The 14942-nt window shown below is 34.7% G+C and overlaps 1 protein-coding gene across 2 annotated transcripts in view; it reads right to left on the bottom strand.

Moving 5' to 3' along the window:
- PCDH15 (protocadherin related 15) overlaps positions 1–14942 on the bottom strand; it is a 791076-nt gene that overhangs the window by 388036 nt on the left and 388098 nt on the right. For both annotated transcript variants that reach the window (XM_037066919.1, XM_037066920.1), the window contains exon 8: positions 3034–3204. In XM_037066919.1, the coding sequence (XP_036922814.1) occupies positions 3034–3204 (171 nt within the window). The remainder of the gene's footprint in view (positions 1–3033; positions 3205–14942) is intronic.

The following is a 14942-nucleotide window of genomic DNA, read 5'->3' as shown; positions in this document are numbered from 1 at the left end:
ATCATTATTTTTTCTGTGTCTTTAAAATTCTGTTTTGCATATCTTAACTATAAAAAGTAATTACACTTACATGCATGTTGAGAACAGCACTATTGACAGAAATTTCCAGAAATGTTACAAAACATGTAATGGGAAATAAAATAAAAAAGAAATAAAAGACAAAGAAAAACACCGCAATTTGAACATGAAACTCAAGAACCAGCTCCACTTCTTAACCGTAGTAATCAGAGGGGGTCCAAGGTAGCACGTGGGAGAACACATGGAAACCTGATGTCAGCACTAGGACTGACTTTATTTTCCCAAACATTGCTACATGCAAAAAAACTGCCTTCCTGATATGTTCCTCTTTCGATGCAATTGAGATACTCCTGCTATTAGGGAATGGTATGTCATTGTACTCCTTGAACCTGACAGTTTGACAACAGAAGTAACAAAGTAAACTATGAGACTAGTTCAGAAAAGTTCTGTCTGATCCTCTCAGGAAGTTTGTTCTTGGAATTCATCACCTTGCTATGGAGAAACCAAACAGCCTTGGAGAGGCCCACGTGGAGCAGAAAAGAAGCCTGGGGTTCACAGTCCTGGCTGAACTTGAGCCAATAGCTAGAATCATCAGCTTTCTTACTGAATCACTCTGAAAGTTGTACCCAGCTCTCAGTCAAGGTGACAAATAATCAGAAAACTTGCCCACTTCACCAGTACATATATTTACATTTTTTCTCAGGGCAATAAAAACATACATTTTAAAGAATAAATATTTGCTATAATTATTTAAGTATATTAAATTAAAGCACTCTTGTCCTTGCTGGTGTAGCTCAGTGGATTGAGCGTGGGCATGGAAACTACATGATCACGGTTTGATTCCCAGTCAGGGCACATGCCTGGGTTGCAGGCCAGTTCCCAGCAGGGGACTCACGAGAGGCAACCATGCATTGATATTCCTCTCCTTCTCTCCTTCCCTTCCTCTCTAAAGATAAATAAATAAAATATTTTTAAAAAGCACTCTTCATTTCACAGAATGTTAAAGAATGGGTCAATCTTAAAATGATAATGAAACAATTTTATCAAATGTATAGCATTATGTTTAATTCAAAATACATTATTTTAAAAGAAAATACTTTTTACTTGTTGGTTATAAGTCACGGAAAGCTACTTAAACCTTATCCCTCAGAAAACTCATCGGTAAAAGGACCATAATAATGGCAACTATGTAAGTTGATTTCAATTAATATTCTTGTAGGTTCTGGCTGGTGTAGCTCAGTGGATTGAGCACGGGTTGTGAATCAGTATTGCTAGTTCAATTTCCAGTCAGGGCATATGGCTGGGTTGCAGGCCTGGTTCCCAGTCGGGGCCATGTGAGAGGCAACCACACATTGATCTTTCTTTCCCTCTCTTTCTCCCTCCCTTCTCCTCTCCCTAAAAATAAATAAAATCCTTTAAACATTTTTTGTAGAATTTGGCACAGAACTGAAGATTCAATATAACCATCAGTCATTATTATAATCTATAATTTTACCCCAAATTTGGAGCATGGTTTGTTGCTAGCATGAAATGACATAACTATGGGAGAGATGCTTATTCCATAATCTGGAAGAAAGAGGAAGAGATGCTCAAATATTCTGTGTAAAGTCAGTCCACTTTGCTTCCCAAATGGCAACTTCTGTCTTCCTTTACTTCTTTCAGAACATCAAGTGCTGTTAGACAGTCAGACTTATAATTGATTCTAGTCATTACTATTTCTGTATGCCCCTTATCTGGGAATACCACTGGTACACCAGCTACATAAATTAACTCAGAAAAATAACATAATATTAAAATATTATTTTTCCTCATGATTAAAAATTTTAATGTTCACCATTATTAATAGTCTTCTTACTGATATTCAATAAAAATTACCCATTTAGCTGAAAATGAACATTATTTTCTTTATTCAGTGCACATCATAACATTTATTCTTTTTCCTTAAGGGTTTTTTTTTTTTTTTGGTTCATATTAGCTACTAGACCAGCGATCATGAATGTCAGCAGACACAAAAGTGATTCTCAGTTGTTTCAGGTCTACTGCAAGTAAGACCACATAGTCAATAAATAAAATATTGAGTAAAAATTCCTTGAAATGGATCGAACTCAATGTAATTTATATTCAGGGGGCTGAATTTCTGTTTTATTCTTTAAAAATATCAAATACCAAGAGGATCCCTACAGTTCTCACATGGCTAAGAATAAAAATCAATTACTTTCCAACAAATTCTGACATTATGAGCCATGTTACTAGCTCAGAAAACTTATTGTTTCCCTGAGAAATTACAAAGCTATTCATCAAACAATTGATTCTTGGGAATTAGACTTTTCTAACAGAGAATTAATAGTTTTAATATTAAACCTAAGCAGGATATCTACTTGCCTTATAATTTTTATTCTTAGGTACAAGTATTTTTCATCCAGGGAGGCCCAAGCTATGAATTCCAAGCTGACATCAATTTATAGCTCCATTTGAATTTAAAAAATTACATATAGAATCAAGTGTAGAAAACAGATGTTCATGACTTACCTTTTTGCCTTTTTAAAATACATGTTTAAGGGATAAATATTTACACTCAGGCTTCATTAGCCTCCATCACCAGAGAGCTATGTATAACTTCCAATAACACTTCAGAAACTTCAGAGGCTAAAGAACATCCCATTGGCCTGCATGTCCTCTGATTTACGATTACACGTTTACATGTGAATTTAAAGAAATGTTAGAGTTATTCTTCAGAGTTTCCTAGAACCTATGGAGAACTTAACTCTGTTATGATTTATAGGTGGAAAAATAAATTAATCAGTGTAAAATGGGTTGTGGCTTCACAACACGTCTTCCACCTTGTAAGTGATATAATTATTCAATATGACCAAAAATTTGCCCATAGTTTCCAAAACTGGGTTTGGGCATCCATATAGTGAAGTTTGCTATTCTCAGCTAATATGTCTGTAAAATACTTGAACAGGATCTCACTGGGGCTAAAGAGGTGTGAGGGAAGAAGAAAAGAATAGTTACCGGAGTCCTCAACTCAGGTATGGCAGCTTGATAGGTGACTGGACGACAATCACGAGTGTTTGGCACAAGGACACAAGGAAGAAACATTGGACCCAAGTCGTCTCCATCCAGCACATCCACTGTGAGGGTGGTGGTGGTGGTTCGCCTTTCATTCAGATTTTGTGCACGGTCCTGTGAGGGAGAAAGAAAAACCCAACACGATGGACTTAATGTTTCCCTCAGTTTGACTAAACTCTAGACAGGTTTCTTCCTGACCATTATCACTTGACTTCTGTTTTCCCAGAGCATTTACCTTAGAGAACTTGCAATTGAAAAACTTTTTCTGCCCCTTTGGGACATGAATTTTCTCCCTGCTAACTTTTTAAACAATATTTGACATGCATTGTTATATTAGTTTCAGTGTACAACATGATTCCATATTTAGATGCCTAATAATCACTGTCATACATCTAGTGACCATCATTTACCATGTAGTTATTAAAATATTATTCAAAGATTCTTCAAAAAATTAAAAAGAGAAAGAAGTAACACACAACCCAGCAGTTAGTTCTACTTCGAACCATTTATCCAAAGAAAATGAAAACAGTAATTCAAAAATATGTTTGCACCTTCATATTCATCCCAGTTCAACCTGTTGACAGTTTTATAGCCCAAATCTCTTTCTCAAGGACCTGGAAATCATCCCTTTGAAATGTAACCAGGAAGGAAGATAGGGCTCCTACTTCCTAGTCACTGTCAGAGGTCAGGAGCACAGCCTCAGAGGAGTGTCTTGCTCCAAATCGTGAAACTGTCTCATCATGAAGAAAGAAAAATGTTTTTTTTTTTCTTTTATTAATTCCAAAAAAAAAAGGGAAGGGAGGAAGAGAGGGAGAGAAACATTGACGAGAGACAGAAACATCGATCAGTTGTCTCCTACATATGCCCCAACTGGGGACTGAACCTGCAACCCAGGCACATGTCCTGACCAGAATGGAACCCACTACTTTTCAGTTCACGGGTTCATGCTCAACCAACTCAGCGACAATGGTCAGGGCTTTACTTGCCCTTTGAGAAGACCAATTAGCAAGTAAAGATGGACCTTTTTTCCTTCCAACTCAGCTTTTTTTAATGCTTTGATCAATTTAGATTTATTAGATAACTATGGGTTATTTCAAGAACATAACTGAGAAAAGAAAAATGAGGAGGAACATAAAAAGAAAGAAAAGAAAACTCACCAGGTCTGTTATACTTTTATTAAAGAAATGTTTTTATATGTCTCATATGATTTTTTTCTGGTCTAATGTGTTTTGAGTTTATTACTTGTCTACATGTAGTCTGCTAGTAACATTAAAATAAGCTAGTGTTCCAAATTTCTAAATAAGAATTGTTTTATTTGTTTCTTCATTCTTGGGAATTATGTTTCAACTTTTTTTTCACTAGATATATTTCCAAGAGAACAGTTATATATATTTTTTGTTTTCTATTTTAATTGAGATACAACTAACCTACAGGACTGTATAAGGTTAAAGGCTTACATATATTGCGAAATGATTGATATGATAAGTTTAATTACTATACATAATCTCATATCTTAAAACTCAAGAGAATGCTTTTCCTTGTGAAGAGGACTCCCACCCCAGCTCTTATCAACTCTCCATCCCTTCTTTTCAGTGGAAAAGCATTCTGGTCTCCTTCCCATTGCATTCTGGTCTCCTTCCCATTGCAGTGGTTTTGAATGAAGTCTTGTTTACCCACTTAACTTTGTCCAGTACCATTTTTGCTCTGACAATACATTGTTATTAACTAAGATCCATATTTCATTGAGATTTTCCTAGTTTTTAACTAATGTCCATTTTCTGTTCCAGGATCCCATTTAGAATACCACTTTATACTTGGTCATCATGGCTTCTTAGGCTCCTTTTTGCTCTGGCCATTTAACAGGCTCCCTTTGCTTTTGATTACCTGGACAATTTGCAGTACTATACTAGTAAGGTACTTTGTAGAATGTCCCTCAATGGGGCTTTACATAATGATTTTCCTAAAGATCAGACTGGCATTACGTGACCTGGGGGTTGGGGAGACCATGGAGGTAAAGTGTCATTTTATCACATTGTATCTAAAGTACGTATTAACATGATTTATCTATTATGTTAACCTTGATACCTGGTTGAGGTTGTGTCTGTCAGAATTTCCTCCTGCAGTTTCTCTTTCTTTTTTCCCTCTCCAAGTCTTTCAGTAGGAATCACTATGTGCAGCCCATATTAAGGAGTGAGAGTGATTCCATAAGAAATTTATATTAATTATGTTGATCTAAAGGGTGTTTATCATGAGGACATAAGGAAGAAACGTTGGCCCCATTTGTCTCTATCCAGAACATTTACTATGACAGTAGTAGTGACAGTTTGTCATTCATTGTGGTAGAAACTAGAAATGCCTTTGCTTTCATTGTATTTGATTATCTTAAAGACTCATTATTTTTTCTGTATTTTTAAAATTCTGTTTTGCATACCTTAACTACAAAAAGTAATTATACTTACATGTATGTTCAGAGCAACACTATTCACAGTAGCTAAAAATGGGACACAGTTGAAACATCCATCAATAAGTGAATGGATAGACAATTTTAGTGCGTGCGTGTGTAGGCAATAACACAGCCACAGAAAAAGATGAAGTAATGATATATACTACACTTTAATAAATATTGAAAACATTATGCTAAGTAAAAAAAAACAGATTAAAAAGGTCACATGTTATACAAATTCATTTACATGAAATATGCTGGATAGGTAAATTCGAAGAGACAGTACACAAGTGGTTGGTCTCAAGGAGCTGGGAGAGCAGGGATGAGACGTCACTGCTTAAGGGGTGCAGAGTTTCTTTTCGGAGAGATGAAAACACTTGGGAAATAGAGCTGGTGGGTGCCCAATAATGTGAGGGTGCCAAATGCTACTGAGTTGTTCACTTTAAAATGGTTGATTTTATGTTGCATGAATTTACTTCATTAATTTAAAAAAATTAAGTAATATATTAATATATATTTTTTATTTTTTAGATTTTATTTATTTATTTTTAGAGAGAAGGAAAGGGAAGGAGAGAGTTAGAGAAACATCAATAGGTGGTTGCCTCTCTCGTGGCTCCCACTGGGGACCTGGCCCACAATCCAGGCATGTGCCCTGACTGGGAATTGAACCAGCGACCCTTTGGTTTCTAGCCCGCACCCAATCCACTGAGCTAGTATAAGTATAAGTATAAGTATAAGCCAGGGCATATACTAATATATATTTTATTTTACTCTATCTTGCTTACAAAATGTTTTCCTGCATAATATTTAGAGGCATTGATATTTATTTACCAATTAAAAAATTTCCCCCTTTCTTAAGTTTTTTTTTCCACCCATATTTTACCAGCTCTCCTTTCAACTATAGGCTTATTCCCCATATCTATGGATCTGTTTCTGATTTGTTTATTCATTTTTTTGTTTTGTTTTTACATTCTACATATAAGGGAAAGTACATGGTATTTAATCTCTCTCTGTCTGAATTATTTCACTTAGCATAATAATCTAGGTCCATCCACACTGTTGCAGATGGAAAGATTTTATTTAGTTTTTATTGCTGAGTAATATTATATTGTATATGCATATCACATCTTTTTTCTAAATCCCAACCTGAGGATTTTTTAAAATTGATTTTAGAGAGAGAAGGGCAGGGGGAGACAGAGAGACATCAATGTGAGAAGGAAACATAGATTGGTGGCCTACTGTGCATGCTCCAATGTGGGATCCAAACTGAAACCTAGGTACGTTGTGCCCTGACCTGGAATCTAATCTTCAACCTTTTAGTGTATGTGGCAATGCTTCAACCGAATGAGCTGCTTGGCCAGGAGCCATATGCTTTATCCCTTCATCTATTCATGAACACTTAGGCTGCTTCTACATCTTAGATATTGTAAGTAATGGTGCAGTGGACATGGGGGTGCATGTATCTTTGTGATTTACTGTTGTTGTTTTTTTGGATAAATAATCTTAGAAGTGGAATTGCTTTGTCACTTGGCAGCCCTATTTTTAATTTTTTGAGGAACCTCTACAATGTTTCCCAGTGACCCAATCTACAATCCATTGAACAGTATATAAGGATTTATTTTTCCCAACATCCTCAAAAGCATTTATTTGTTGGTTTATTGTTAATGACCATTCTGACTGGTGTAATGTGGTATCTCATTGTGGTTCTGATATGCATTTCCCTGATGATTAGTGATGCTGAACATGATTTCATATGTCTGTTGGCCATTGGTACGTCCTCTTTGGAGAAAAGTCTACAGGTCCTTTGCACGTTTTTTTAACTGGATTTTTTTTGGGGGGGGGTGTTAAGTTGCATGGCATCCTTATATGTTTTGGAAATCGATCCCTTACCAGATATAGTTTGTCTTTTTATTTTGTTGATGGTTTCCTTCTCTGTGCAAAAAATTGTTAATGTTATATAGTAGCATATGTTCATTTTTCCTTAAAATTATACTTTTAATGTATGAGTTTTCGCATATATAAAAATCTTACTTTAAAGTAAATTTATGGGTTTACTTTAAATTTTATAAAATACAACTGGATCATAAACTCTATCATTTTAAAATCATGACTGCTTAGTATGAATTTTCACAAAAAAACTGTATCAATTGCAATTTAAGAAAAATGTTTATGTGATCTTGAATATTGTCAGACTACTTTAATATTCCAGAATCAATATTTCCATATTATCATGCTACTCATCCTTACACCTTACATGTTACCACCAGGACACTGCAATAGACAAAGTAGAGTATTTTCTATCCTAAATCTTTTTTTTTCAGTCTTTTAAAAAAAAAATCTCTCACCACTCCATAAAATAGATACAAGTGCCTAAAAAGGGGTATGTATTTACCAACATACATAATTTAGGCTTTTATCTCATACTGGGAAAGATATCACTTACTAAATGCTGATCTATAAAATGCGAATTTTTAAGTGGAAAAAAAAGGACCGAAGAATATATTGCAAGGGGAAAGAAAAATAATTTTCCTTCCACTATCTACATTCTTCCCTGAGACTTTCCAGTATCAAAAGATAGATTATCAGTAGAAAAACAAACAGAAGTTTAATAGTATTTATATTTTCTATGTACATGGGAGATACCACAAAAACTGGGTAACCTCTGAATGGCCCTAACCACCAACTATCTGAAACACTATCTTCAACTAAAGACAAAAGGAAAAGAAGATATTGGCAGGCAGAGAGACCGGTTTTCAGACAAAGCACAGTAAATTAGGGTATGGTTGTTATTCACATTTAAGTTCCTGCCTTCTGCATTAATAAATTTCTATAGATTTTGTCATCCTTCTATTCCAGATACTGAGAGAGACAGAGTTTAACAAATGGAGCTTTCCCTTACAATGTAAATTGCTCTTACAAAGGGGAAACTTCTATTGGTTTTCAGAGCTTCTCTTTTGTCTGCTGTTTTTTTTTTTTTTTAATAATCAGACTAAAATAATTATAATATCAAAAAAGCCTGTTAGGGGTGAAAAATTCTTCTTCTCTTCATTATTAGGAGCAGAGATGTAGTAATGAAAAATACCAACATCATTTCTACATATGTCAAGATTCCCCACAACTTTTCACCAAAATATATAATATAAAGAGAAATATAAAAATAGGTCTCATGCATACTTCTAACTTGTGAGCCCATGGAAGGTGTTAATCTATGATGATTTTGTCCCACTTCAAATCAAACTGGGTCTTAAAAATCTATCTAAAGTCAAGTTGCTGGTAATTGAAAAAAACAAAAAAAATATTTTCATCTTTCTGGTAAAATGTTACTGCTCAAGGCTATTCTGGGTAAAGTAAATATTATAAATTTGGAGTGGTATAAATAAAATATGCTTATTTGAATAAATATTTTATGGGATTCCATTAAGTTTACATTTATGTCCACTGCTATGTTAAAATCTGATACATATTTAAAAACTACCAAAATTTTTTCTTCCTTTTTCTTATTTTCCTTCATTTCTTTTTTCTGTCCTCATAAGAATAAGATAATATTGATACACTATCAATTTAGAAAATGTGATTACAAACATGACAATAATGTTATCCAAGTTGGTTTAATTAGTGTTTACACAATATGCATTACTATTCCATATATCATTAATACATGAGCTAACATTAAACAAATACATAAAACTATTAGTTAACTTCCATAATTGTGAGTGTAGTTGTGCAAGGAAATACAGAATAATCAAGCATAAAAATTGACATGCAGGAATTTAAAATCATACACATATTCTGAACACAATTTAGAAAACCATAAGGAATTTTAACAGAATATGGGCCTGGAGCTGACAACAGCATCCTTAATGGCTATCAGAGAAGTGGTATTGCTCTGGTCCCTGAACCTTTAGCCTCTTGACTAAAAGTCTCCAATTCTCTGGCCCCATAGGATTGCAACACAATGTACAAGTCTTCATAGTCATGCTATAAAATAAGGTCTGGCGTATCAAAGACCCTCATTGCTTTTGAGTGAATGGTTTACTATATGAGTAGTAATTTTCATCAATGCATTCCAAGAAAGAATTTATAAAAATATGTACCTAATAGAACTACACAGAAAGTTATTTTTATAAATATCTCAGAGAAAACTAACTACAATGTAATTTTTACAAAGCATATTTATATAAAACTGAAAAGTATATTAAGTTTAATACTGATTGCACGGAGTGGGGCCAGGAAAGATATGGACTCTTAACAAATGCTATGAAATTATATATAACCTAGTTTTAAAATGAGTGAGGCAAACATGCCAATGTTCTGATTTATTTTTGAGGCAATATCACAGGAAACTTGAAATAAAGAGACTTCTTATACTTATATGCTCAGTATTCAAGTAATTTGTAATTTAATAAAATGGCTAGAAGCACCTACCAAACTCACTCAGAGATACATATATTAAAGACTCTTTCATTACCTTATCAGGTATTCGCAGTGGAGAAAGAAAGAGTAAATATTGCAACATAATTAAAGTTGCTCTGAGTCTTTTGACCCTAACTCAGTTACCTCAGACCTTGAAGGTTTTCATCCCATTTCTGCTCACCAATGATAGATGGAATACTGCTGACTAAAACTTTAAAACTTAGCAACTTGAATCTGTTAAATCTCCACACTCAAAAAGGAAAACAGCGGTAACAAGATTGCCTTGGTCTAAATCACTTTAGAAGTGCTCTCTTATTCTTTTTTCTTGAAAATTTATTTTTGCTTGAAATATTCACCCATTTTAACATTTGCATGCATCCCAGTAGACAGGATAGTACAGTAGTATGTCCACATACTTACCTACCTTCTTTACTTGAACATTTATAAATGTTAAACCGTTGACCAACCCCCTCCCATTCCAGTCTCACTCCCCAGAATATGCCTAAGAAACTGGCAGAGCTAAAAACCAATGGGTGTAAAATTAGCACTTATTCTATATATCAACAGGAAGTAGATAGGTCAGAATGGGAGTTATTTCTGAAAAGTCATTTACATAGATTGTATCTAAAAGTATAGAAGTGATTTTTTATACCCAAGCCCATATAATTGCAATGTTTTGAAGGCAAACCTATAAGCCACTCAAACGTGTTGCATTTCAGCCTACTGAATATTTTGAATTAACGTGCAAGAACAACACTCCAACACTCCTTTATCCCCCTGAAAGCAAGAAATGAATCTCCCACGTGAAAAGTACCCTACCAGTGTTAGGACTTTAGAAGGCATCCTTATCACTAGAAATAGATACTTTAGGGCCCAGAAGGCTACAAACAAATCTTGTCAGTCCTCACTAATTTACTATCCCAAGTCTAAATTTCTTTGTTTTGCCATCTTTACAAATTTACTATTTCCTTATCTAAAGCCATAAAAGATGCCTACTTTGGTTGCTTCTTTGAGATTTACTTTTTTAACAGGAGGACAACACATATAAAATTAAATGTGTTGTCCTCCTGTTAATTGCTGTATCAGGCCAGCCAAACAACCTAAAAGGGAATTTAGTAAAAGGTCTCCGCCCTTGGATTTTATACAACTTTTAAAATATGCTTAGTCATTAGAAGAGCTAAGAATGAAATAGTAATTGTATATTTTTAGAAATTGTATTTTGTTATTAAAGGCAGCTACTGTCTTTTCTCTAGATTTTTGATTTCTGATAAAAAAAAAGAGTAGCCCCCTAGTGCTAATTCAGAAATTGTTCTTACTATGATTCTAAATAAAATGTAAACTTTTCATTTCTCACAATTATTTAAAGGGTCTTGAGAAATACCCTCTTAGTATTTCCCTCAGGATAAAAGTAATACAAAAGAGAGTTGCTTTGAAGAAAATCTATGTATAGAGATGAATTTTATTCTTTTGTGACTTAAGATAACATCAAAATTGGAGTCTGTGGTACCCTGGCTGGTGGATCGAGCACGGGCCTGCGAACCACACAATCGCGGTTCAATTCCCAATCAGGGCACATGCCTGGGTTGCAGGCCAGTTCCCAGCAGGGGTTGCACAAGAGGCAACCACACATTGATATTCCTCTCCCTTTCTCCTTCCCTTCCCTTCTAAAAATACTTAAATAAAATCTTTAGAAAAATTGGAGTCTGTGGTAACAGAATGTATTAGAAATTTCAAAAAAATCTCATTGATTTTTATACTTCTCTTAAATTCCTTTCTGAGATTTCTTTTCTTTTCTCTACAATTAATTGTTCACTCATTGCATGGTCATATTGAACATAAAAAGTATAGATAATAAATCTGCAAATATTCTCAAGAAAAACCAGTGATATGTATGTATGTATATATGTATGTATATATGTATATATATATATACACAGTATATTTTACTGATTCTGCTATTACAGTTAACTCATTTTTTCTCTCTTTATCCCCCCACCACCCTGCACCACTCCTTCTACCAGCATTCCCACCCCTTAGTTCATATCCATGAGTCATACATATAAGTTCTTTGGCCTCCCTATTTCCTACACTATTTTTAACCTCACCCTGTCTATTTTGTACCTACCAATTATGCTTCTCATTCCCTGTAAATTTTCCCTCCACTCTCCCCCTTTCTCTTCCCCACTGATACCCCTCCATGTGCTCTCCATTTGTGTGATTTTGTTCCTGTTCCAATTGTTTGTTTAGTTTGTTTTTATTTTTGTTTTTGTGTTTTTAGGTTCAATTGTTGATAGTTGTGAGTTTGTTGTCATTTTATGGTTCATGATTTTGATCTTCTTCATTTTCTTAGATAAGTTCCTTTAACATTTCATGTAATAAAGTATTGATGATAATGAACACCTCAACTTCATCTTATCTGGGAAGAACTTCATCTGTCCTTCCATTCTAAATGATAGCTTCGTTGGATAGAATAATCTTGGATGTAGGACCTTGACTTCCGTAACTTTAAATACTTCTTCCATGACTTTGAATATAACCCATTCTTGCCTGTAAGGTTTCTTTTGAGAAATCAGCTGATAGTCTTATAGGAACATCTTTGTAGGTAATGGTCTCCTTTTTTCCTTGCTGCTTTTAAGGATTCTCTTGTTATCTTTAATCTTGGGTTATTTAATCAGGATGTGCCTTGGTGTGTCCCTCCTTGAATACAACTTCTCTGGGACTTTGGAGCTTTCTGAATTTACATATCTATTTCCTTCACCAGATTGGGGAAGGTTTCCTTCATTATTTTTTCAAATAAGTTTTCAATGTCTTGCTCTTCCTCTGGCACCTCTATGATTCAGATGTTGGAAACTTTAGAGTTATCCCAGATGTTCCTCTAACTCTCTCTCTCTTTTTTTTTGAATTCTTGTTTCTCACTCTGTTCTGGTTGAATGTTTATCTTTCTCCCTTTTTTCCCTAATCTTGACTTGAGTGCCGTTTCTTCCCTTTACTATTACTTTTCTATATATATATTTTTTTCTTTTTTAACTTTGCATAGCCTTCACTTCTTCCTTTATTTTATGACTATACTCAACCATTTCTGTGAATGTCTAATTACCGGTGTTTTGAACGCTGCATCTGATAGGTTGGTTATCTCCTCATTTATTTAGTTCTTTTCTAGACTTGTGATCTGTTCTTTCATTTAGGCCATATTTCTTTGCCCAGGAGCACTTGTTCCATTGTAAGGGGTAGACCTTTAGGTATTCTCTAGAACAGGGCAGCCCACTTTGCTTCGTTGTGGTGCTGTGTTTGGGGGAAGCTGTCAGAGAGGGAATGATGCAGCTTGCTCAGCTCTCACCCCACTCTCACTCAGTTCCCCCACTTCCCACAAGCAGATTGTACCCTTTCAGAGGCTACCCTGTTGCTAATTCCCAGGAGGGTTGGCTTGTGTACATTCAGCAGTGGTCTTCTGCCACTGCCTTCCCCATCTGGTCCACCAGCTGCCACTTTACCATGTGCCCTTTCTACCCCAGCTTCCCACAAACTTAGACTATTTCCAGATCTTGGCTATTATAAATAATGCTGCTATGAAGATAAGGGTTCAAATATTCTTTTAAATTCATGTTTCTGGATTTTTATTATATATTCCCAGTGAAAAAAACAAATACCATATGACCTCACTTATACGTGAAATCTAATGAACAAAATAAACTAACAAATAAAAGAGAAACAGAGGCATAAATACATAGAACAGATTGACAGCTGTTGGAGGGGAGTGGGAAGAGGAGAACGAGAAGAGAAAAGTGAAACAATTAGCCTGAGAACATGTATGCGTGACATATATGCAGGACAGAAACAACAGCATGGTGATGATCTAATGTGTGGGGGAGGGTAAATCAGGGGCTGGGTAGAGTTGAGAAAAGGGCCAAAGAGTGCGGACAACTGTAACAGAGTAAACAATAAAAAATACCCTCCTGAAACAAAAACACCAGAAACAAATCTCTTTTAATTACCATTCAGATGTTGTACTATATGTTTAAATTTATTTAAAAATTATTTTATAGATAAATATAAATCTTTCAACCTCTCACCCATGCCATTCCTCCCTTTCAACAATACATGTATATACTTTTGTCTCATAATTTTATCCCTGACATGCTAAAACGTATCACTTTCTCCCTAGTTATAAGTAATCTACAAACTGAATACAAATTGTTTCAGATGTCTTTATAAACACTTAAAACTAGACAGAAATTCAGATTTCTGTTAGCTTACATTTCTTTAAAAAGTTAGCTCATTTTAAATAAAACAGTAAAAATCAGCTTTCAAATACATACCATAACAATCTGACATTTTTCGTGAATTTTATTGGAGATCCTGAGTCGGAAAAGGGAAATTGTATCATTTGTTCACATATTCCCTTACATGAAATTTTTTTTTAAAGATTTCAATGTTTGGAGGAAATTCTGAGAGGTCCCTTTCATATAGATTTTACTTTTCCTATATTCACAGTTTTCTCTCTAGCTTTTTCCACTGGAGACCCAAACAGCCCACATTGACTTGAAAACAAAACAAACCTTATAAATATTCAATGAAAGTCTACAAATTTGGCTTTAAAAATTATATTTATATTTCCATCTACCCAAACATACACACATATCTAGACCATATGTATATGTATATGTGTGTATCCCCTTTCTGATGAAATATCTCTAAGAAAGGGAAAAATGGCCATTTAATAGTACCTTGTTACATATACAAGTTATTCCTGTTCAAAAAGAAACCCACGGGCTGAAAATATGTCACTTATGCTAAAGCCCATTATACCAAACCTAGGTTTACTTACTACTTGACCTAACTTCAGTTTTTATCTTCACCAGAAATATAACCTTAATCAACCAGTCTGGAATTTTCTGGCCAAGCACCAGGAGAGTGACCTGTCACTCGGGCCCTCTGCATTTTCCAAGGGAGGAAGAGACACTCTGTGTAATAAAACCCTAGGCTTTCTGCACCACCC

Source organism: Sturnira hondurensis, unplaced genomic scaffold, assembly GCF_014824575.4.
Source record: "Sturnira hondurensis isolate 20B ecotype Veracruz unplaced genomic scaffold, ASM1482457v3 Scaffold0016684, whole genome shotgun sequence".
In the NCBI taxonomy this organism is placed as follows: Eukaryota; Metazoa; Chordata; class Mammalia; order Chiroptera; family Phyllostomidae; genus Sturnira; species Sturnira hondurensis.
Note: the sequence above shows the minus strand (reverse complement) of the source record. Positions and strands in the feature narration are given on the sequence as shown.